This window comes from Xyrauchen texanus, chromosome 9 (assembly GCF_025860055.1).
Source record: "Xyrauchen texanus isolate HMW12.3.18 chromosome 9, RBS_HiC_50CHRs, whole genome shotgun sequence".
NCBI lineage: Eukaryota > Metazoa > Chordata > Actinopteri > Cypriniformes > Catostomidae > Xyrauchen > Xyrauchen texanus.
The window spans coordinates 32,428,888-32,453,847 of NC_068284.1; the positions used below are offsets into that span (position 1 = coordinate 32,428,888).

The window sequence follows — 24,960 nt, forward strand, 5'->3', positions numbered from 1 at the left end:
CCAGAAAAAGGTTCCTCTTGCTGATGTTTACACTTAAGCCATATGTACAAAATTTGTCTTTGTATTGCATCATATATATATATATATATATATATATATATATATATATATATATATATATATATATATACACAAACACACTTTTCAAGCAAAACATTTGACAAAAAATAGTTTGTTAGGTTTCAGATTATAAAACAATTTGGCTAAAATGAAAACTATTAGAACACTTTCTGGTTGTCAAAGGTTAGTGGAATATGTCCATAGTTAATGTAATAAATTACACCTGTAGTTACTGTACTAGATACTGTAAATGTGAGGTGAACTGACTTCATACATTCAATAAAAATTACATTTGGTTGACATCAGTTTGTTGAATGTTATTGCAAAAAAAATAAATAAATAAAAAAAAAAATATTATATATATATATATATTACAGTAATGTTCCATTTGTTAACATTCGTTTACAACATTAGTTAAAATGAACTAACAATGATCAATACGTTTATAGCATAACATATTGTAACATATATTAATATATTTTTTAAATCAAAAGTTGCATAAGTTAACATTAGTTAATGCACTATGAACTAACATGAACTTACAATGAAAAATTGTATTTGAATTTACTAACATTAACTAAGATTAATAAATGTTATACTGTTCATTATACCTAATGTTCATGATACCTACTCTGCCCTAAAAAGGCAAAAGACCCATTAGAGTGTGGAACTGAGAAAAATGACTTTAAATAAAAAAATAGTAATTAGATGTTTTAGTAATGAAATTTATCTACATAAAAAATCTTGACCTCAAACTTGACTTTTGACCCCTATTTTGATGTTACTCCTTTGTATTGTCTGCAAAAAGTGAGAAGTCATGCCAAGGCAAAAGGCTGTAACTTCCACATTATCAATATTTGGTTGCTGATCACCTTTTACAAAATCATTACAGTAACACCTGTATAAAATCTAGTGACCATTGCATTTATTTTGGATGATTTACAATTACTTATAGCCATGCACTTATTGCTATCCTGTGCTTTGGTTGTATTCTGATGGCATTTTGAATACACTAGACCTGACATATTCTTGCTTAGCGGAAAAGAATATCTTTAATTTGTGTGCAGCAAAACTAACAGGTTGACTGCAGATAGGTGACAGTGAATTATATGAATAAATACAAAATAAGCATATTTCTAATGAGTAAACATAATAATTTAATTAATAATGGAATGCAAAAAAATCATGTACAAATTGAAAATCCATGGGATTTGAATAAGAGATAACAAATCATGTACAAGTAATTGAACTTGGAATCCTCTTAATTTCTTGTTGTTTCATGGTGTCCTTACTCGTCATCCTCCACAACATTGCTCACAGGCAGTGGACACCAGAAAGCCCTCCTGTTTGGGGGCATAAAAGGACATAGATTTGGGCAGGTTCTGTTGCTGGCAGTGGTTCTGTGACTGGAGCGAGGGGAAACTCCATCAGAGCAGCAAGGGTGGTGTCAGTTGTGCTGCAGAACAGCTCATCGGAACCAAATGTCGGGAAACTAATACCCAGACAACTATCAAGAACTGTCAGTGTTTTTGATCTGGTTGCTGGATCACAATCAATATCCCCACAAGTATTTTGAACTGAAATTGAAAGCTTTTGTAACATTATAAATGTCTTCACAGCTTTTGATCAATATAATGCATCCTTGCTGAATAAAAGTATTAATTTCTTTCCAAAAATAATTTATAAAAAAATTCTTACTGACCCCAAATTTTGAACTTTCTATTCATCAAAGAATCCTGAAAAAAAATAGTACACAACTGTTTTCAACATTGATAATAATAATAAATATTTCTTGAGCAGCAAACCAGCATATTAGAATGATTTCTGAAGGATCATGTGACACTGTAGACTGGAGTAATGATGCTGTAAATTTGCTTTAATCACAGGAATAAGTTGCATTTTAGCAAGGAGCAAGGAGAAACTGTACATTACTTTGTTTCATACAGATTGCATTGCAGGTGAATAGTTCTTTTAAATTTGATTTGTTTTATTTTAAAGTAGACATTTTAAGCTTTCTTTAGGCATATGTTTCATGTTTGTGTGATGAGTATTCGCTCATCATGTGTTTCAGAAATAGAGACAGAGACAGCTGAAAGTACACAAACAAAGGACCCTTTATAGTTTCTAATCATGTCTTACTCTTATCTCTATGCCCAAAAATGACAGACTATTTTAAGTTGTTTCCGCTGGCGCATCCATCGACCCCAGAGGGTTAAACGCTATAGTAAAAACACTCAACAATATTTGTTTACTACACTTTTATTCAGGTATCGTGTGTGTCAGATTGCTTCAATAACAGATGTATGACAGTACACAGGCTACACCGTAATTTAAACACAGCAAATTTTAATGTAAAAACAAAGGCAGAGTACGGTAACTCCATACCTGCACATTAACTTCATTTTGATGCACGGCTAATCAAAGGCAGAATACCCTAACTCAATTTGAGCATTCCAAAACAAAATCAAAGAGCGGTAATTGGAGTTACAGAGTTCTGTCTTAGTTTCTCTTGGAATTTTGGAAGTTACTGTGAAGACAACCCATTATTTTCTCGGAAAAACAAAGAAATTGACTCGAGATACTTATCCACATGATAAAGGAGGTCTTGAATGTCTCAAAAATATCTATAACTCATTTTCTACCAAAAATGAAGTTACGGCCTTTTGCCTTTGCATGGCAGAACTGTAATACTGCTCATTAACTAATGCTATACCATGGGTAATGTTATACAGGGTTAGGGAGTAATGAAATACATCTAACGGGAATATGTATTTAAAATACAAAATATATATAACTGTATTCCACTACAGTTACAATTTAAATCATTGTGTGGAGCGGAGGGGGGCGGGGCCGGTCGGAATATCGCGCGCCCGGTCCCCAATCAGCCTGATGAGGCGCGCGAGGGATAAAGGCGGCCGGTGACGATGGTTCGAGAGCGAGAGAGAATTATGGGCATGTCCGTCATGTGTGTTTGTGTTGTCTTTTAAGTTTCCCATTAAACTATGATTTATATCGTCAAGCCGGTTCTCGCCTCCTCCTTGCCCATTCTTTAACTGTGTTACATTGGTGCTGAAACCCGGGAAGGAGGAGGGATGCCCGTCGCAGAGTCCTCGACACTGCCGTCCACCCAGGGGAGCGCCGCTGCCATCTGCCGGGTGACGGAGTAGCCCGACCGCCCGGATGCGGGGTACGGCCGTCGTCCGCGGGGCAAGTGGGGACTGGATACCCGACCGCCTGGAGCGAGGAGCCGCTGCCGGGGCGGAGGAGTGCCCTGCCGTCCCCAGAGACGCGGAGGGGTCGAGGGAAGACCGCCGTCCGCGAGGGGAGGAGGGAAGAAACTCTCCGACCGCCCGGAGCGGTAGAGCCGCTGCCAGGGGCGGAGGAGTGTCCCCATTTGCCGCCAGAAAAGTGGAGGCGCGTTCTACCCGCTGGGGGTCGGCGGTTTCACTCCGGTTCGCCCGGTGTTGGAGCGGCTGTCGTCCGCCTGAGTGTGGAGGAGTGTTCGAGGACCACGCGACGGTACATCAGAGAACCGGTGAGTGAGCTTTTCTCTCTCTCCTCTCTCTCTCCCTGTCGCACCGTGTTGGCCTTTTCCCGCACCTATTTTGTTTTGTTGTTGTTGTCTTCCCCTCCTGTCTCCTCCCAGGGCGAGGAAGGCGGGGATGACCACGCGGGACGCAAGATACACCCCGCCCCAGGGATAGGGGGGGTGTACGTCATGCCGGTGGCACCCCGGCCTGAGATAACGCCGGGAGGAGTGTGGAGCGGAGGGGGGCGGGGCCGGTCGGAATATCGCGCGCCCGGTCCCCAATCAGCCTGATGAGGCGCGCGAGGGATAAAGGCGGCCGGTGACGATGGTTCGAGAGCGAGAGAGAATTATGGGCATGTCCGTCATGTGTGTTTGTGTTGTCTTTTAAGTTTTCCATTAAACTATGATTTATATCGTCAAGCCGGTTCTCGCCTCCTCCTTGCCCATTCTTTAACTGTGTTACACATTGGTATTTAGAATACAGTTACATTCAAATGTATTGTCATTTGTTTCATTTAATATTTAGTCCTTTCAGTTGGAAAATGTATACATATAAATGATGTGATCCAAAATGCATTTGAACAGTGGTGAAACCCTTTCTTAATATGTGTTACATTCATACGAGCAGACAGAGAAGTAACTTTGAAGTAAAATGCTATTTCTAGCCATTTTACATGCACATGTTACCAGGCACGATCATATTTTTTTATCAAAGAAATTCATGTTGGATCATAATTATAATAATTCTAGTACAACTTTTGATATAAGGGCAGAAATCATATTTTTGATAATAATTTTGTTATTGTTTTCCTATAAAAATATCTAAAAATCCTTAAAACAAGATCAATTTGATTTATCTTGTTTTAGATTCATCACTGCATTAGATATTTAGGTTTTTCAGAGAATGTATTTTTAACATGTGCATTTTGTCTTACGAGTTTTTATAGTCAAAACAATTGAAAAAAATCTACCAGTGCTGAAGAAGTAATCCTAAGTATTTAGAATACGTTACAGACCTTGAGTAATCTAACGAAATATATTACAAATTACATTTTACAGCAGGTATTCTGTATTCTGTAGTGGAATACATTTCAAAAGTAACCCTCCCAACCCTGTGTGTATATATATATATATATATATATATATATATATATATATATATATATATATATATATATATATAAACTGTGTCCTGTGTGAGTTCTTTTCATGATATTTTCTCTTTCTTTACCCACTGAAATCGTTTTTAGAGCTCCTTTAGTGTGGTCAGCCTTTAGTCACGTTCAGTAAATAAACTTGTCTTCCAGGCAATTTTCTTAACTTTACAGCACATGAAAGCTAAGTGTTATCACCTGCTGGTTCCTGTCAAGTGTGGAATTGTATCAAATTGTAGGAAAGAGCATATATCACAATTTAATTGAAGCTGAGCTGCAGCTTCGCTTGCACCAGCCCTATGACGTAGATGGCAAGTACAACATCCATATCAATAGCTTTTTGCACGAAAATGAAAGCAGATTTTAAGGTTTACTTTTATGCTCCCATCCAAGTAAACGCTGCATAGTGCTGACACCCACCTTTCCTCTGCTACAATTAACCTTTCTTGCGAAAAAAGACAACATGTTATACGCGGGGGATCAAATCGGTTAATCTTTTTTGGTGAGGAAATGCCAAGAATTTATGTATTTTGAACCATTGTTATCCATCTCTTGCTCTCATTTCATCATAGTAGACAATGAAGGCCAGATGTTGTTTGTTGAGTATTTTGTGTAGCCGCCACGTGTGCTGGGACCAGAGAGTTGCTGTTCAATGCAACTGGTAAAACTTCCAGCCTTTGGACATGGAGTTGCTCCAGTGATGGATTTTGAGTTTTTTAATTGAAATATTTACCTGTTAGAAACAAAAGACCCTCTATACTCTAAATGTGGTGGGTTAGGTCTTATTTTATTCCAATATTCTCAGATAGAAGATTTTTTTAACATAAAAAAGGCACAAAATGATTAATGAAACAACAAAAGAAAGGTTAAAGTACAACAATATCATAACATTGTTATGATAAATTGTGGCAAAATTGTAATTGATAAATTGTGTATATTTATGACATTTAAAACACCAGTGACAACTTCTTTTTGGCAGACGCTTTTATCCAAAGCAACTTACAAAAGAGGAAATCATTATAAGCTAATCATCTTAAGGAGACAGTGGTATGAAAATTGCTGCATTACAAAGTTTCACTAGCATCAGAATTCTAGTATTCAAGACAAATTAATGTGCAACAAGATTTTTTTTTTAATTTAATTATTTATTTTAATTTTTTTGGTGACTGGTTAAGTGCTCATGGAAAAGATGTGTTTTTTGACGGATGGAGTTGGGAAGATCATTCCACCAACGTTGTATGATGAAACCGAAAGTCCGGGAATGTATTTTGGTGCCTCTTTCTGTTGGTAATCATAATGGGGAAAAAATACCATAGCATGATAGTTGGTACCAGACGGGCTGGTTTGACTATTTCTGTAACTGCTGATCTCCTGGGATTTTCATGCACAACAGTCTCTAGTTCACTCAGAATGGTGTCAAAAACAAAACTAAAACATCCAGTAAACATCAGTTCTGCGGACGAAAATACCCCTATACAAATTTGACAACATGCCTCTACCTGACTTTCATGAAAAACACATTTGTCCTAAGAACACATTTAAACTTTTCGATAAAAATCTGCCTTCATAATAAACACTCACTGAGAACTTTATTAGGAACCTTATGGTCCTAATAAAGTGCCAGACATGGTCTTCTGTTTTTGTATCCCATCTGCCTCAAAGTTCGACGTGTTGAGCATTCTTAGATGCTATTTTGCTCTCTATAATTGTACAGAGCGGTTATCTGAGTTAGCGTAGCCTTTCTGTCAGCTCAAACCAGTCTTGCCATTCTCCGTTGACTTCTGTCATCAACAAGGTGTTTCCGTCTGTAGAACTGCTGTTTACTGGATGTTTTTGTTTTGTTTTTGATGCCATTCTAAATAAATTAGAGACTGTTGTGTGTGAAAATCCCAGGAGATCAGCAGTTACAGAAATACACAAACCAGCCCGTATGGCACCAACAATCATGCTGCAGTATTTGTTCCCCATTCTGATGGTTGATGTGAACATTAACTGAACCTCCTGACCCATATCTGCATGATTTTACGCACTTCTGTCACACGATTGACTGATTAGATAATCACATGAATAAGTAGGTGTACAAGTGTTCCTAATAAAGTGCTCCGTGAGTATAGTTGACCCTTGCCTTGGTATATGCCAGTGTGGTTCGAGTATGTCTGATAGTTTACCCAAGATTTATAACATAAATATGATAACAGGGAAAATTTACTTTGGAGGATAGAATTTGTAAAAAAATATATATATATATTCTAATATAAGAGGGTTTTGGACAAGGGGTTTTAAAACAAAAATACAAAACCTCTGTTAGTAAAAGCACATTTGCACAACTGGATTTTTTTTGTTACTGAGATGTGACAACTAGCCCCGGTCTCTCCTACAAAATTCAGCCTTTTGATTTCACTCCAGGAGAGATACAGTAATTTGTAATCAGTCTATGTTGCAAAATATTCACAAATACTCTAGGTAAGGGAAGGCATATAGCATATTGTGGAAAGGCTTTAGGCTAAAAATTCTAGGAGCACAGCTGTTGCTTTTGTATGTTTTCAATGGAATCCACAATGTTTAATAGAAGAAATAAATACTTTTGTAAATGAGCTCAACATTTATCATAGACGCATGCATTTCAGTCAAATTTTATTGATATATGTTATTGATTTATTTTGTTTTTGATTTATCTTGTTTCACTAATGTGCAGATATGACACATACATCAAGGTATTCTTGTTGCTTGGGCTGAATTTAGCAGTCAGTTTTAAGAGTGTGGTCTTTGGCTCAGATGTTGAGGGGGGTCTTTTCTTGAACTGCTGAAGAGGTTTTGCTCTCGTTGTAAGACATTATATTTGTGTTGTCCCTTTAGTTGGCTTGTTTCTACATTTAAGATACCAGATAATTTATGAAAGTGTACACTGTTTTTCTCTACTTCCTTTTTTTTTTTTTTTATGCTTTTAAGTGAGTATTTTCCATAAATTTGACCTTGAATCAGAATCAGAGGGATAGTCAGTGGTGTAGTGATATTTCTTTGTTCAATCATTGGATGACAGGACAGGAGTATTCCAAATAGATGGTCACTCACCACATGTAAGTGGGTCCAACGCTTGACTTTTCAGTGGGTCCATATGCGTCAAAAACGTGCATTAATTAGTCTTGACATTGTTTAAGTGGGCCCAAATGCGTTAAAAACATGCATTAGTTTACACGGTGAATGATCAGATCACAGAGTTAGTGTAAGATAGTGTAAAAATAAATGCTTTCTTTCATTTAGTTGTTGTTTAAACTTAAACAACACAATTGCTGCACAGCTAAATCATAAAGTTAGAATATGAATGATAAAGATAAACTGAGCCATTGAACTGTTGCTAATCTGAATATACCGTATGAAGCAAACTATCTACTACATCAGGCATCACTTTATGCTGTGCATATTATATGTTCAAATTGTGTGTTGCACACTGTTTATAGTACCACACCTTCAGAGCACAGGAAGGATGCTGTAGGGAGTGTTTCTTTGCAAAGCTAGATTCAAAGCACTAGCAAGCAAGCAGGTGAATCATGATTAAAATATATAGTGAAAGATCCTTCACGTCTCCAGTAAAGTATGTTTTCCTTTAAATAAGTTGCCATAGGAGAACTTTGTGTTTGAAAGTAAAACATATTTGAATTAAAACAAATTAATATTAGTATATAGAAGTACAGATGTATACATTATTCAACATGAGTTACATTTTTTACATAATAATATAATGTTCTATATAACAAATAGTGAAAAATAAAATTTTGTCATGATGAGGCACAATCACAAAAATGCAATTTAGTCAGCTAATAAATGTGGTAGAATACTTAAAACACTGCAAAGTAGCCTATTTTTATTTTTTTTCAGTGCCATCGTAACTTTGCTGCTCATGAAATGGGATAAGGTGTAATGCTATATAAAACTAACTGATGACTGTTTTTTATTGGTTTTGGCCATTGTTTTGTTTTTTTTCAGCATTTTGGATGATTCTACTCCAAAATGTCTTGCAACCTCTCTTGGATGAGTTGGGAACCTTATGGCTGGTTTTTGATGTTTTAACAAGAATCAGGGATGGTTTTGGTCAAAGCCCATCAAAGTTTAAAGAAGGGCAGCCAGGCATCATCATGTGATCATGTCAACCCGGGTCTTTCCCGTTGAAAAATGGGACAGAGTCATGGGTATGGAACATGATGAAAGAGCATAAATTCAGGCGTATTTGCCAGACACCTGTTCTACGTGTAAGGATTTTCAAATAAAACTTTATTTTGATAAAAAGGTGGGGATGTCTTGATAGATATTTTTAATTTTTTAATTTAGCCTATTATTATTTTCATATCTCCATTTGTCAAAGAGAGTTAAGGTATCATAAAACAAATTTACTGCTGTGGCTTATGAAAAGTCTGCTCACAGTTGATGCTAATGGAAACCACTTTTCTGCAGCAGGGATGCTATAGAAAACTGGACTAAGTTCACATGACAATGCATTACACCACTTGGGATATACCATAAGAAATATTTAAATTTTAACATTCATAGGAAGACAGAAATCAACCAATAATATAGGAATGGTGATCATAAACGTTTGTTAAAGAATATGCTTTTTAATGTTTAATTTATATTGCGCAAAGCAAATGCCTTGTGAATAGTTTACCAGCTTTTCCCAAAAAACATCCTTATTAACATGATTTAGTGGATTTCTATTTTCTGTATTGTTTTTAGAAAACTACACCAACAGGTTTTCCATGGTGCTGAGTATCTGACAAATATTACAAATGCATTAAGAATTCAGATTCAGATTTAAAACCTTTAAACTTCAGTTTAAATTTCTGGTTAACAATGTTTAATTTCTAAAAAAGTCAGTTGGTTTAGAGTTGGTTTCAAACAGGGATTGCTGTTTACCATGAATATATAATGTGTTTATGTAGTTATTTAGTTAGTTAGTTAGTTTGTTAGTTGACTTTTTGTGATTGTGCTGAAAAGCCAACAGAGAGAGAGAGAGCGCAGCGTGCGTGCGTGTGCATGTGTTTGTTACAGAAAAAGAGCGTGGAAAATAAAAACTTACTTAGACTGTTTAACCGGCTCCCGCTTCCTCCTTAAAAAGAATGCTAGTGGTTTGTCACAATTAGTTAGATAGACTATTTACTTGTACAGCTATACATTAAGAAGTTTGTATAACATCAAAAACTAAGAGGCAATTGTACTTTCCCCATGCAGCATTACCCCTCCAAACTCTCCTTTACATAATATTTAACCATCATGTCTTCCTCTGTTCATAAATGGCACTAAGTTTAATCTCATAAAAATAACACCCTCTAAATTTGAAAGTTTTTTTGTCTTCTCACCTCATTTTCACCTTTTTTCAACATAAAAATGGGATGTTAGAGTTTGTTGTCAATGGAAGTGTATATGGCTAAATAAATATGACCTGGAGAAAAGCTGTCCCACACAATGTCTCTTTTCATTAACGTCAGACCACATATTCCTCTGCTCTCAACTGCAGTTCTTAACACACAAGCACTGTAAATATTTACTGGTGGCAGCAAGCACATAATCGCCCATACTTTACAGATACGCACTTGCGTTTATCCTGGCACCCTGTTCTCAGAGGCCTACGACCTGGTATTTTTGAAGAGGAGGCCTTCAGGAAGACCAAAATGTTCTCCATCCAGGGGAGGTTTCTCCTTGCTATGAAAGGCACACAAAGCCCCCTTGCTTATGTCCTCTGACGCATGTAGACCAGCTGGGCAAACAGTCTTCCCCTCCGCTAAGAACAGGCAAAAGCACATCGGCCCCTCTGGTAGCTCCTGTATGGGCTCTTTATTAAGAGTTTTAGGTAGCTGACACTTGCAGCTCGATCTGGGATATGCGTTTCGTGTGAAATTAAAACCACGGATGTCTCCTTCACTTTAAATGTCTAAACCACAGGGTCTCCATCTCTGGAACGTTCTTCTGTGTTCCACAGTCTAGGAGAGAAGAAGCAAAACACTTCTTTTCATAGCACTGGGTCAAAGTCATGGAGGGGTTTTCGGGTTTAGGGAAATCCTTATGCATTCAGTGTAAACTATAAACTGTTCAGTGCCCCAGTTTTGGAGACTTTGCAGAGAAGATGGAGTTGTTTTGCAGATACCTCTTGCAAGGTGATGTTTGTTTTCCATGCATAAGCATAGGTGTCTTCTATTTACATATCATTAATCATTCTTGATTACAGACACTTAAAACTAAACAAACAAACAGGATATTTTAAATGATTTGTTGACAGAAAAACCAGCATGGGACTGCATCGGAGATCAAATGTTTTTTTAATTAGGTCCTGGAAACTTGTTTGTCACTCTATATACTAAACAAAGTTATTGTCTCCTCACAGAGACCATGTTGAGTTTCGTGGATGACATCATGTCGGGGGCCAAATCTCCATGTGTGATGCTGGGGGACATCCCTGATCCCCTGTCCTCTATTTCTTTGATCATACGCTGCTTGGAGCCAGACAACACATATATGTAAGTTCCCATTTGAAAAGTAAAGGCTACTCAGATACGTCTATATCCTCCTGAGCCTGACTGCTGTGCATTTTCCATTTCCATTTTTTTTATCTAGTAGCACCTTAACAATATGCAAATAAAATACAAAATCTAGAGCAAATAGTTTTCCTAAAATTGATGGCAACATATGTCGACAGTGGGACTAAGCTGTGAATTAAAAGCTATAGAAAGTCATATTTTTTAAATCAAATTTTGTATTATGTTTCAAGGAATGTTGGTTATTCATGTTTTTGAGACATTACTGACATTACATCAGAAATATATAACATAATTAATTCTGATTCAAACTAATGGCCAGCATCATCCAATCACTGCCAACCATGTTAAAATAAAATTCTACATGATAAATCGATGTACTGATTACCATCGTCTTATGTCTGCCAAACATGTTGAGTGGTTCAAACATCATCTGCAGCCTGAAACTGAATTTTTGATAGGAATTATGGATTGAATGCACTTCGATGCAAAGAGAGCTATAGGATGCACCCTTGCTCCCTTGGTCCAAATGTTTGTCTGAACTGTTCTCAGAACTGTTCGAAATGTACCTTATTTTTATCCTTACTCCATGTAAAACCTTTGAAAGCAAAATTTGTCCAATTTTGGATTAACCCATTAATTCTTAATGTGATAATACACAGTAAATATAGAATTTCTAAGGGGGAAAATGTGCCAAAGTACGCTTTTGATTACATTCTGTTTATCATCGTGGCGTTTCATGATAAATCTCTTCAATTTAAAAAAGGGCATATCAGATGAAATTAGAGACTCAAACAGATTTCTATGTAAAAACATAATTAGGTTTCTTACCACATGTAATTTTGTTGGCATTTATCCCAAAGACAAACTCTGCTGTGGTCATCACCATGTTGTTTTGTCACATGTCTCACATGAAGTTTAACCCTTTACTGACAGCACAGAGTCTCCTGAACTGAGATCAGTCTGTTTAAATTCATAAAAAGTATGTGTTGTGCATAGCGAAGCCAAATTGTGTTCAGTACATTTGTGCCGCTTCCTGATATGCCTAATTATTCTAGTGAAATGGCCCCTAAACCAATGTAGACAGCTCATGCAAAAAATTGCTGCTTTAACCTGGCGCAATTCATTCTTAGTAAATTCCACCCTCAGTGATCAAAATACACATAGGCCCAACTTTTGGCTGGACTAAATCAATTGGACTTTGAACTGACGTTGAGTTGCATGTCTTCAGTCAGATGAGGGGTTTTATATCTGCGTGAGTCTAAGCAATTATATTTAACTAAGGCTATGAAACTGAGAATGATTCGTGCAAAAAATGTCTGGACTACTTCCTACCTATGTCAATTTTTGAAAATCAGTAGTTGATTTACGAAGTGCATTTCACTAAATGGCTTGGCAGTGTCTCTAGAAAGGTAAGAAATCTTCTTGGGAAAGAATAATTAGCAAAAATAATCGCTTTTATATAAAACCTGGTGACATCAGCTCAACATATTCTCTTGGAAGTGTTAATCATGCATGGTGGGCCCCCATCTGTTTAGACTCTTTTGGATAGTTATTATGTGACGTACTGCATCCATTTCTTTGGAATGTTCCTTTTTGTGCCATGGGTAAGAAGAACATGGTCTGCTCGACCCGTAGGCCTGACTCAAATTGGACCTGTTTCACATGCCTCAGATACAGCTGGGGAAGCAGTTCAAATTCTGGAATGGTTTGAAAGTACGTCAAAGGGTGCACTTTGTGGTAATAGCAGAAACAGCAATAGAAAGATTGATTTGTTGAAGGGGGCTGTACACAACACGAAAAGAGCAAGCTTACCAAGTAAACTTTTGACCTAAACAGTATATTGTAAGAGTAAATATTACTTCTAGTGAGACTTACAGTGAGGGTGATATGGTACAAATGTGAAAAACAGGTGCCCCAGTATGTTATGGATAACCTACTTGTTTTCAATTTATGTTGCATTATGCTTATTTGTATTTTTTTTGTATATTTTACATTTTGTTAAATTTGTGCTTAAAACAAGAACACTATTTGACAATGGAGTATAAAAACTAAATTCAAAATATGTTCTTTTAAATTGAGTAGTGTTATCTTACACAATGTTGCCTCTCAAGTAAATCTAATTTTAAGGATGTTTAGAATTTTTACTGGAAAACAAAATAGTTAGCTTCTCAATTCAACATTTGATATAAGCAGAAAATTGGAAGAGTGTTATAGTCAGTCTTATAGTTAGGGTGAAATTATCAAAATTAAAGCCCCAGTATATTATGGATAACCCAATATCATTGATGCATACTTTAGTGTGTACTTGTATATGCAGTGTGTACTTGAGTAATTGTATATGTATGTAAATAAATCTCTTCATATTTTGCAGAGCTCTCTTAAATATTAAGGTTCCATAAAGGGGTTTTGGCAGTAATGCTATCCTGGTATGATTTTTGGTTCCCCAAAGAACCTTTATATTACAAAAAGGTTATAGTTATTTAAGGTAGTTCTTCAGACTACTTTTTCCACTTTTCAGACTACTTTTTCCACTGCAAAGAACCCTTTGTGCAAGTTGAGCTCAATCGACAGCATTTGTGGCATAATGTTGATTAAATAAAAAAATATTTTTGACTTATCCCTCCTTTCCTTTAAAAAAAAAAAAATGAAGAAGCAAAAATGGAGATTACAGTGAGGCACTTTCAATGGAACTGCATGGGGCCAATTATTTGGGAGGAATTAAGGGCAGAAATTTGAAGCTTATAATTTTATAAAAAGCACTTACATTAATTCTTCTGTTAAAACACATGTATTATTTGAGCTGTAAATGTGTTTAAATCATAATTTTTACAGCACATTTAGGGTTTTAGGGTTGGCTTTATAATGTCACAAAATTGTATAATTGGCTATAACTTTACACAGAAAAGGTTAGTTAGTGATTTTATTATCATATATTGTTTAAAGTTTTTGACTTTTGCATCATTCACTTTCATTTTATGTGCCTAACTGGAACCCAAATGTTTGCTTTTTTTAAAGAAAAGGAGGGGCAAAATAATTTTTTTATGGTAATCAATATCATGCCACAAATGCTGTTGATTGAGCTGAACTTGTTTTGAACCTGGAATATTCCTTTTAAGGTTCTTCATGGAGCCATACATACACTGAAAAGAAAATCCTGTTGATTTAAAAAAAAAAAAAGAAATGGTAGCTGTTGTTGCCAGAATAATTATGTAAAAAATACAGAAAAATGTATACAATTTTACAGAACAACCTGTAAATTTTACAGTTTCAAACTGTTATAATTTACATGACCATGCTGGTACTGTAAATAAAATATATATTCTGTCAAATTTACAGTAAAAAATAAAAAAATCATGCCATAAACTTGATTTTAACCTCCTGAAACTGTATAAATCAGATTTTTACTTTATAAGTTATTGATAATCACCTTAAGAATTAGGTGGGCATTGATGACCTCGTGGACAAACCTTCGTCGGGGGACAGTGTCTGCTGTACGCCACAGCAAACAAAGAGCTGCTCAGAATCATCTAGAGCTCCGCAAAGCATGCACCGGACACGGCAACTGTAAGGCTGGGTCTGACTCCTCCTTGGGCAGTCACTTGCAGGTTCACTGTTTGGCCCTGTAGGGGCGCCGTAGGAACCTTGGGCACGTAGGGTCTGAATTTCTGCCGGACCGGGCTCCAGGCATGTGTCGCCACCAGAGGGCGCTTGCAGGTCCCCGAACCTCTTGATGGAAGCGAGGGCTGCCTCTGCGACCTTCAGGACAGTGACGAGCCGAAGGGGAGGACCTGGTACTAGTATGTCAGGCCGTCGGGTGCGAGCCATATGACAGGTCTGTGTCAAAGCAAGATTGAGACGTGAAGATTGAGGCGACGTCCTTCAGGTCTACCGCTGCAAACCATTCTCGGTGCTAGACGCACGTTAGAATAAGTTTCTACGTAAGCATCTTGAACGGAAGTCTGTGTAAGGCCCGGTTCTGAACTCCCAGGTCCAAGATTGGCCGCTACCCACCGCATTTTTTGGGTACGATGAAGTAAGGGCCGTAGAATCCTTTCTTCATCTTGGCTGGAGGGACAGGCTCTATTGCGTCCTTGTGTTAAAGTGTTGAGATTTCGCTCGCAGGGTGTTGGCATTCCCGCCGTGCATCGAAGATAAAGCGGATGCCACTAAAATGGGGAGAGGGCCTGGCGTACTGAATTGCTTAGCCGAGTCGGATGGTACTGGCCAGTCAGTGCGACGGTTGGAAAGCATAAGCTCCGAGTGGGCGGCACTAAGGGGACGATCACGTTTGAGGTACCTGGTGGGGCTTCACAGTGGGGGGTTGGGGGGGCATGTAATATTATGTCGGGGAGCAAAGTTGCGTCCCGAAACAGTTGTGCTGAGCGAGAACTCAAAGCACTTACCTTGCTCCACGTACCAGGCTGGGGGTGGGAAAATGACTGAGGAGGAGGTCCTATGGAGGCGTCCTCTAGAATCATAGGAGTCTGCAGTCAAAGGCGTGGAGGCGAATAGGCCACATCGCTGATGCCGTGACAGTAGGTGTTTGGCGTCAGACCGCCATGAGAACGGCATGCGTGGACACCGGTTAGGTGAATCAAGGAGTACCACAGCCCGGCCAGGGTGTGGCAAAAGGTTTCCCTGCTGGCCCTCCACCGGGGGATGGAGTGGTCTAGACGCCAGCTCTGTAACGGCCTTCACGCTCCCTGAGTCGATCGTCTCAGGAATGCTTGGGAGACTTTTGGGTCCTTGAAGGGGTTTGTGAGATGGGGGCGTCAGCCTCCTGCGGGGGGCTCTACGCTGGGACCGAGAGCTGGGCCTGGGTTGGGGCGGAGCTGCCTGAGCTTTCGCAGCCGCTTGCTCTTGTGCGATGAGGAGCATGACGTGTTGAATGGCCTCTGTCTGTTTCTTCACCGCTGAAAACCGCTGGGCGAGGTCCTCAGTGGCGTCGGCAAATAGGCTGAGCTGGGAGATGGGGGCGTTGAGAAAGTGGGCTTTGTCAGTATCCCGCATTTCGACCAGGTACGGCAACAGATGTCATTCCTGGACCACGAGAGTGGCCATCACCTGTCCTAGTCCCCGTGCTGTGACCTTTGTGGCCTGGGGTGAGGTCAGTTGCTGAGCGCAGTTCCTGCAGCACATCGGCGTGGGTGTAACCGGTGCCCTGACCCGAGGAACCAATCGTCTATCAGTGAGGGCTGAGGGGAGGACAGGGAGTTCTGGTCCAGCCCAATGCTCACACAACGTGTGTCGGGCTTAGACTGGCCGAGCAGACCCGAAGGTGGCTGCCCAGTTGAGTCCCCAGCGTCAGATGCCGCAGCGCTCACCGATGCAGCGGCGATATTCTCATCCAGCTCGGGGGGTCCGAAGGAGACATCAGACTGATCCAACAGCAAAAGCTCTGTAGAGGTACTTAGTGGAACAGTAGTGGAACAGTAGCTTGCTGAACACAAAAAATCTGATTTAACAGATGCACGATTCCCTCCTTTTATACCCGTATGTCTGGGGGAGGGACATGTAAATCCTGTTTACCAATTCTCATTGGCCTATTCTCAAAGCTCAGAGGCAACTGAGGCTCTCAATAGAGACCCCTGGTGTCACTTCACCGACACAACGTCGAGTGAGTGAGAAGGGGAACACAGAACACCCCAATGTACGTAACTGATATTAAAAATAAGAAGAAACATAACTATTCTCATAATATATATTAAATTGTGATGGGTCATGCAGAGAATTGTGGGACCACCCGATAATATTTTTTACTCTAATTTTAACAGTAATTTACTGTAAAAAGTACATGTACTCTCTTGTTAAACAATGTATATTTGACCATTTATTATACAGGAAAATCATACTTTTTACATCTAAATTTTTTTTTTTTACAACATTTCATTATTAATAGTACTGTATTGTCTTTTTAAATATATTTTTAAAAAAATCTGTATATTTTACAGTTAGTACTCGTTAATCAGTTAAGGCTTTTTTCTGTAGCATTTATTAAAATTATAGATTTTTATTTTTACAGTGTACCGATAATGAACCTTTATTTTAAAATCTGTAAACTTGCAATAAAAAATGTATTTATTTAGAATTTTGTATTTCATTTTTGTATATCCTTACTTTTCAAAAAGTAAATTACTTCAGTTTGCAGACATCTGGTTTTGCAGTTCAGTACAAATCAGCAAGTCTTGCACTTTTCTGTGTTTGTGCAACTTGAATGTGTGTATTTCAACATGTAGGTTCTTGAATTTAAATGCATGGCTACCTTGCCTCCATTTCTTGTGGTGCATGTCCTTGAAACATGCAGTCAGTTAGCACACACATGCAATGTGGACAGAAGGGCACGGTGAATAGATCACACCAGCCAAGAGAGAGAGGGGGGAGGGCATTGTTTCCTCCTGAATATACTATCTGTCCAAATGTTTTTGATAAAGGAGCATTGTTCAAAGGAGCACTCAATGTCTTTATATAATTTAAGGACCTGTTCAGTGTTCTTGTCAGGTTCTTTTCATGGTTTCATAAAATAAATAGATCTAAACCTCCTTGCAACATTTACTTGAGAAGCAAAATCTATTTTCTTACTCAACATTAGTTACTCATTTGAATTAAATTTTGTTGGATTGATGCTTAAAGCAAGGCAAACAATTTGCCATCTGGGGTAATACATTCTCTAAAAACATCTTATTTTCTTATAAAACTTTACTTGTCAATTAAATGTATCTAATTTGTTTAGATATTTTAACTGGTAAACAAGGCAAAAATACAGATTAAGAAAATGTATTTATAAATTTAAATTTAAGTGCAGAAAAAAAAAAACTTTGGATACTATGGTGCAGCAAAACCATTATCTGTATCTATATCTGTTACTATGATAAAAATATCTGGATCTGTTTCTGTATTCAGATATAACCAGATGTGGGTGTGGCTTAACCCCCACATCTGGGGTTTCAAACAAATTTTAAAATGTAACTCTCTGTAACTTGTAACTTACATGTATAGTTTCTGTATAAAATCTGCCTTGGATAGGCCTTTTTCAATATTATTATAATAATTATTATTATTATTTATTTATGTTATTGTTATATATATTTTTTCCTAATCAGATTAAGCTGAATATGTAGGCTTCATTACAGGGATAGTTCACCCAAAAAATTTACTTACTGCAGAACATAAATAAAGATTTTTAGATGAATATATTTATACATCAGAAGACTTGAATTTAACCACCAGAGTTTTATGAATTACATTCATGTCCGCTTTATGTTATATTGGACCTTCAAAGTCCTGGTCACCATTCACTTGCATTGTGAGTACCAACAGAGCTGAACTATTCTTTTAAAAACCTTCATTTGTGTTCATCAGAAAAAAGAAAGTCATACACATCTGGGATGGCATGAGGGTGAGTAAACACTGACAGCATTTTCATTTTGGGGTGAACTATCCCTTTAACTGTGGAATATCTTGTTAATTGTGGCTGTCTATTTCTTTTAGCAAAAAGGGGGGTGCTGTTGGAAGATGAGAAAGAGGGCATATAATAATAATAATTGTAGTAGAAATAATAATAATAATAATAATATAAAATTATTATAAGCCTGCCTCTGGTCCCTCCGTGGCCATGTCATATGTTAGTCACACGCCCATGACACAACACAAAGGTCCGTCAGGGATAGATGCCGTCGGGCACAAGGCCCAAGGCCCAGACCCCCATTCCCCAGGATATTCTCCACATGCCTATGTTGGGGATTTTTTTATTTATTTTTTTCTTCCCCTGTCCCCTTTTCTCCTCCTCGCTTAATAGGTGTGTATGTGCTTCAGCTAGTGAAAAATTTTAAAAAGCGTGGCGTGCAGCGTAGAACCAGCCCAGGGCAAAGCCTAGGCCACCATACACATGCCACTCTTACACTGTGTTGTTGTGTTCCCTTTTTCTCTTTTTTTCTCCCTTCGCTTTTCTCCTTTTTCGGATAGCTATCTATTTCTGACATTAATATGGATCTGCTGAAACAGAATTTTAATTTATGTCTTTGCGTTATGCTTATATAAAAATGTAATTCTGAAGGCACAAAGTGTCCAGTTATTATGAGATGTCAAGCACACATTTTGCAGAGAATATTGAATACAAATACAAACATTAAAAGCCTACAAACATATGAAAGCACCATAAATCTATATCAGAAAGTACTCCAGGCTTATTTTGTGTGCACATATTTTAACATTATGTGTGGAGGACATAATTATTTTGTTAAATTACATGTGCAGAATTAGCTAAATGCAGTGGAATAAATGGCAAGAGCGAGCCCTCAGAATCAATTCCATGCCACATATATTTGCAAAAATATAAAGTATTGCAAAATAAAATAAAGTTTTGCAAAAGAAAAAAGTATTGAGCAAACAAAAAGAAAATTTTTTAAACAAAAATTAAGTATCACAAACATAAAATAAAGTATCGAGAGAAAAAAAAGAAAGTTTTGCAAACAAAAATAAAGAATTACAAAATATAAATAAAATATAGCAAAAACCAAGATATAATTAATTGCAAAAATCAATGACTGTTGTAAAAGAAACTAAAGAACTTTTATCCTTTTTTATCTTTGCAACAGATTTTTAGGCAGCAATGATTTTGCCACACATCTTTTTCTTTGCAATGCCTACTAATTATTTTGCAACGCTCCTTTTAATCTGCATTTCCATCACGCGCTTCACTTTTCTCTGCGTTTCACTTTATGGCACTGTTTTGACGTGGGGGTGGAGTCAGGGGATTGGGGCGTGTACAACGGGCTCAGTGATGCCTCTCTGGAAGTTACGTCATTAGCTTGAGACACGGATCAAACATCATGGCTGAGCACAGGCATGCAGGTGGATCTCAGGTATATAAAGTTGATTGTTTAAGGAAACTCATTTTAAAATATTAAATGGGGTATACCAGTCAAGTGAATTTTTAAGACAACGGTTTAATTTTGAAGAAAATGCCTGTACTTTTTGTCAAATTGATAGAGACAACTGATCATCTTTTTTTTCCTTGTTTTTCTTCAAATACTTTTTGGGAAAATATGTCTTATTGGTTGAATCTAAGATTCACTCACTGCCCACTTTTGCTAGGAAACATGTTATGTTTGGAATGCTGTTGGACGAGAAAAGAAATTAATTTCTTATTAATGTAATGTTGATACTGGGCAAATTTTTCATTCATAAGTCCAAATGTATGAAGACGAAACCTTATTTTTCTGTATTTAAAAGAGAATTGATTTGTAATTTCTTTCCAGCGTTGGAATGTATGAAAAGTAAAAAGGCCCAGAAATTGGCTTGAATAATAAGAGACCTTAAGCTCTTAAAAGAGGAATAAAGAGACCCCTCTGTATTTGTATTTTAGACATTTCATTTTTTTATTTTATTTTATTTTAACTGATATGTGCCTTGCTTAATACTCATTTACCTGTACTTACCAATGCCATTGTAGATGTACATTCTGTTTTTTGTTCTGTTCTTGGTGTTCAATAAAAAAAAATAATAAAAAAAATTGTTTCCTTTTATTTAATTAGCATTAAATGTGCTTTAACAGCGTTTGCTTCAGATAAAGAAGTTAGAGATCAGTTAAAGCGGTGGATTTATTAGCCATACTCGCTAACATAGCCAGCATCTGCAGTTTATTCTCTCTCAATTGATTGATTCTTATGTTTATTTTATAGATTATAATTGTCTATACCATAGTATGTTGTCTTCTAAAAAAAAAAATGTAAACTCCATATTTAAAAATATATAAATAGATGTTATATTATCACTGTTAAAGGAGACAATAAATAGATTCCATATAAAAAGTTAAACGATCGTAAAAAATAAGCATCCCAGGAAACGATCTACAAACAATAAAAGAACATCACTTATGTTAATTGTGCAAAAGCAAAACAAATTTAACAGATTGATTCTTAAGAGTAGGTGCTGATAACCTGGTTATATCCTGCTGAGTATAGGCCTACTCGAGGCAGAGAAACAGCAGGAGAAAGCTGTTGTTGTTGTAGCTGCTGACCCTGAGCTGCCTGAATATGACCGAAGCTTTGAGTCAGAACACTAATAAGATTCGTCACGACATCTGGATATTCTCTCTGCTAAATGTGACATGGCATATCATTACGTGAGATGACCTAGATACACGTACATTTACTGTGAGCATTGTAAGAACTTAAGTAGCTTGTGAACAGGTTCGTTGAGCAATGGAGGAGTCAGGAGACAGCGAAGCAGGTTTGAAATCAGCACTTTAATTTCTTTCACGAACATACGACGGTCACCGCCGTAGAAATGTAAACAAACAAAACAATATCACACTCAGTCTGTGGAGCTTTCTGGATCCACTCTCTCTCCCTCTCGACACTTTGCGTCCCTTTAAATGTCTCTCTCCGTATCACTACAACAAGACACAGGTGTTAGAGATAATTACAAACCAGGTGACAAGCCTTACCGCTCTCTCTCTCTCCCGCAGACCGACACACGACCATGCCCCCCATGCCACATAGCTGTAAAACGCAGGGTTAAGAATATAGGGGATGTGAACATTTTATATTTCAAAACTTTATTTTTAAAGACAGAACACATGCACGTTTGTTAGATCGCTTAACATTTTATTTGTAATCTATTTATTGTCTCCTTTAACAGTGATAATGTTACATATAAATATGGAGTTTACATTTTTTTTAGAAGACAACATACTATGGTATAGACAATTATAATCTATAAAATAAACATAAGAATCAATCAATTGAGAGAGAAAAAACTGCAGATGCTGGCTATGTTAGCAAGTATGGCTAAAAAATCCACCGCTTTAACTGATCTCTAACTTCTTTATCTGAAGCAAACGCTGTTAAAGCACATTTAATGCTAATTAAATAAAAGGAAACAATCAACTTTACATACCTGAGATCCACCTGCATGCCTGTGCTCAGCTATGATGTTTGAGCCGTGTCTCAAGCTAATGACGTAACTTCCAGAGAGGCATCACTGAGCCCGTTGTACACGCCCCAATCCCCTGACTCCCCCACGTCAAAACAGTGCCATAAAGTGAAACGCAGAGAAAAGTGAAGCGCAAAGGCAAAACGGTATCACGAGCTCACACGTGATGGAAATGCAGATTAAAAGGAGCATTGCAAAATAATTAGTAGGCATTGCAAAGAAAAAGATGTGTGGCAAAATCATTGCTGCCTAAAAATCTGTTGCAAAGATAAAAAAGGATAAAAGATCTTTAGTTTCTTTTACAACAGTCATTGATTTTTGCAGTTAATTATATCTTGGTTTTTGCTAAATTTTATTTATATTTTGCAATTCTTTATTTTTGTTTGCAAAACTTTCTTTTTTTCTCTCGATACTTTATTTTACGTTTGTGATACTTAATTTTTGTTTAAAAAAAAAAAATAATTTTTTTTTTGCTCAATACTTTTTTTCTTTTGCAAAACTTTATTTTATTTTGCAATACTTTATATTTTTGCAAATATATGTGGCATGGAATTGATCCCATAAGCCTCTATTTCTAGAAGAGAAAAACGAAAATAATGTGCGTGCTTTTGTTTCTCCGCAAACCTTCATTTGGATAATCTGAATAGATTTACACTCTGTGAAAATCTCGATGGAGCATTTAAACGTTTTGGGAATCGAGGCTTAACCATACAATTACCTTCATTATTTATGTGGATAAATGTGGTCAGCTTTAAGAGACGGACGGACGAGCTCCGCCATAAAATCATCACTTCTCTGGTCAGAATTTAACATCGCGCTTAGGTTGGTTTATGAATCCTTATGTTTGAATTATGTGAAACATTTGGTGTTAATGTGTTAACAGACAATTTAAGAAGTGGAAAATGTGTATGATATAGTATCTTAATTAATGTCACTCTTGTCAAGCTTATATTTCTGAGACGTGTACAATATAGGCCTACGGAGAACGTAAACGGAGTCGAGACTGCGGCCATCCAATTTGAACTTGAAATCACACTGTGCTCATTTCCATTCATAAGGTTTACACTGTAGTAGCCTAATATTGGCTTCACGGACTCATCATTGCTTTGCAATTTTGGACATGTTTATTTAAAATATCGCTTTATACCTGTGCTCGTTGGATGATCAGTCTTCCAAAAAAAAAATATATATATATTATTCAGATTATTTTTTTTTAAGTCTTTCCGAATAAGGTATTCGGCTTCAGGCACATCCCTGTTTGATACCATATCTTAAAACCTTGTAGCCTCACCAAAGCAGGCTTGTAAACTCTAAACATAGAAAATAGTGTAAAGAATGGTTGAGGCTCAGGGTTACTGACCAGAAGGTCGGGGGTTCAAGCCCCAGCACCACCAAGATGCCACTGTTGGGCCCTTGAGCAAGGCCCTTAACTCCAGGTTGCTCCGGGGGGATTGTCCCTGTAATAAGTGCACTGTAAGTCGCTTTGGATAAAAGCGTCTGCCAAATGCATAAATGTAAATGTAAATAAGGATTTTTTTTCACTTGTCTTCTCTTTGTGAAGATGCTGAGAAAAGATTAAACAACCCTTTATTAAAAGAGCAAAGCTCCACATGTGAGATTACATATGGATGCCCTTTCATTCATAAATCAAACACAAGACAACAATTTTAATGGGCCATACAGTGTTGAACTTCGTACCTCACATGCATTCTCGTTTCTGCACTTTGAAGGATGCCACTGCTGTGACACTGCAGGTTGTAGTTGTTTATGTTATCTTCCACTAGATGGGGATATAATTCAACTCAATCTTAGCAAACTGCCTAGCTCTCAGCACATTTCGTCAGTGATAAAATAATTGTACTGATTTCTTGAACGGTTATGCAGTGGGTGGGAGCCAGTAAGGACACTGTTTGCTATTGTTCAGGTTGAGTCTTCACTTGAAACATCCTCAAATCAGTGCTGTGAGCCAAAGGTTAGGCTTGTTCTAATGTAATGGTAGTGTTGGTGTCATGCATTTTGATATTAATGGAGGTATATGCTGTTATATAATGATATAATTCACACATTGAAACAATTTATTGACACTGAAGGACCCCCAAAAATATTATGGCTTATCAGGATTAATCCAAATAATTTTTTTTTTATTATTTAACCCAGACCTTATTTGTTTTCCAAAATGTTATTTTATTACACATGCCTCTTTATAAACAATGTTGTCATAACATATTATTAGTATTTGTAGATAATGGCAGTGTGAACGCTTGCATTTCATACAGTGGGTGCGGAAAGTATTCAGTCCCCCTTAAATTTTTCACTCTTTGTTATATTGCAGCTATTTGCTAAAATCATTTAAGTTCATTTTTTTCCTCATTATTGTACACACAGCACCCCATATTGACAGAAAAACACAGAATTGTTGAAATTTTTGCACATTTATTAAAAAAGAAAAACTGAAATATCACATGGTCCTAAGTATTCAGACCCTTTGCTGTGACACTCATATATTTAACTCAGGTGCTGTCCATTTCTTCTGATCATCCTTGAGATGGTTCTACACCTTCAATTGAGTCCAGCTGTGTTTGATTATACTGATTGGACTTGATTAGGAAAGCCACACACCTGTCTATATAAGACCTTACAGCTCACAGTGCATGTCAGAGCAAATGAGAATCATGTGGTCAAAGGAACTGCCTGAAGAGCTCAGAGACAGAATTGTGGCAAGGCACAGATCTGGCCAAGGTTACAAAAAAATTTC

The 24,960-nt window shown here is 37.2% G+C and overlaps 1 protein-coding gene across 1 annotated transcript in view; it reads left to right on the forward strand.

Moving 5' to 3' along the window:
- Nucleotides 1-24,960, forward strand: part of LOC127649716 (astrotactin-1-like) — a 560,423-nt gene that overhangs the window by 522,987 nt on the left and 12,476 nt on the right. Inside the window, exon 23 of the mRNA XM_052134948.1 lies at nt 11,117-11,249. Coding sequence (XP_051990908.1) covers nt 11,117-11,249 — 133 coding nt within the window. The remainder of the gene's footprint in view (nt 1-11,116; nt 11,250-24,960) is intronic.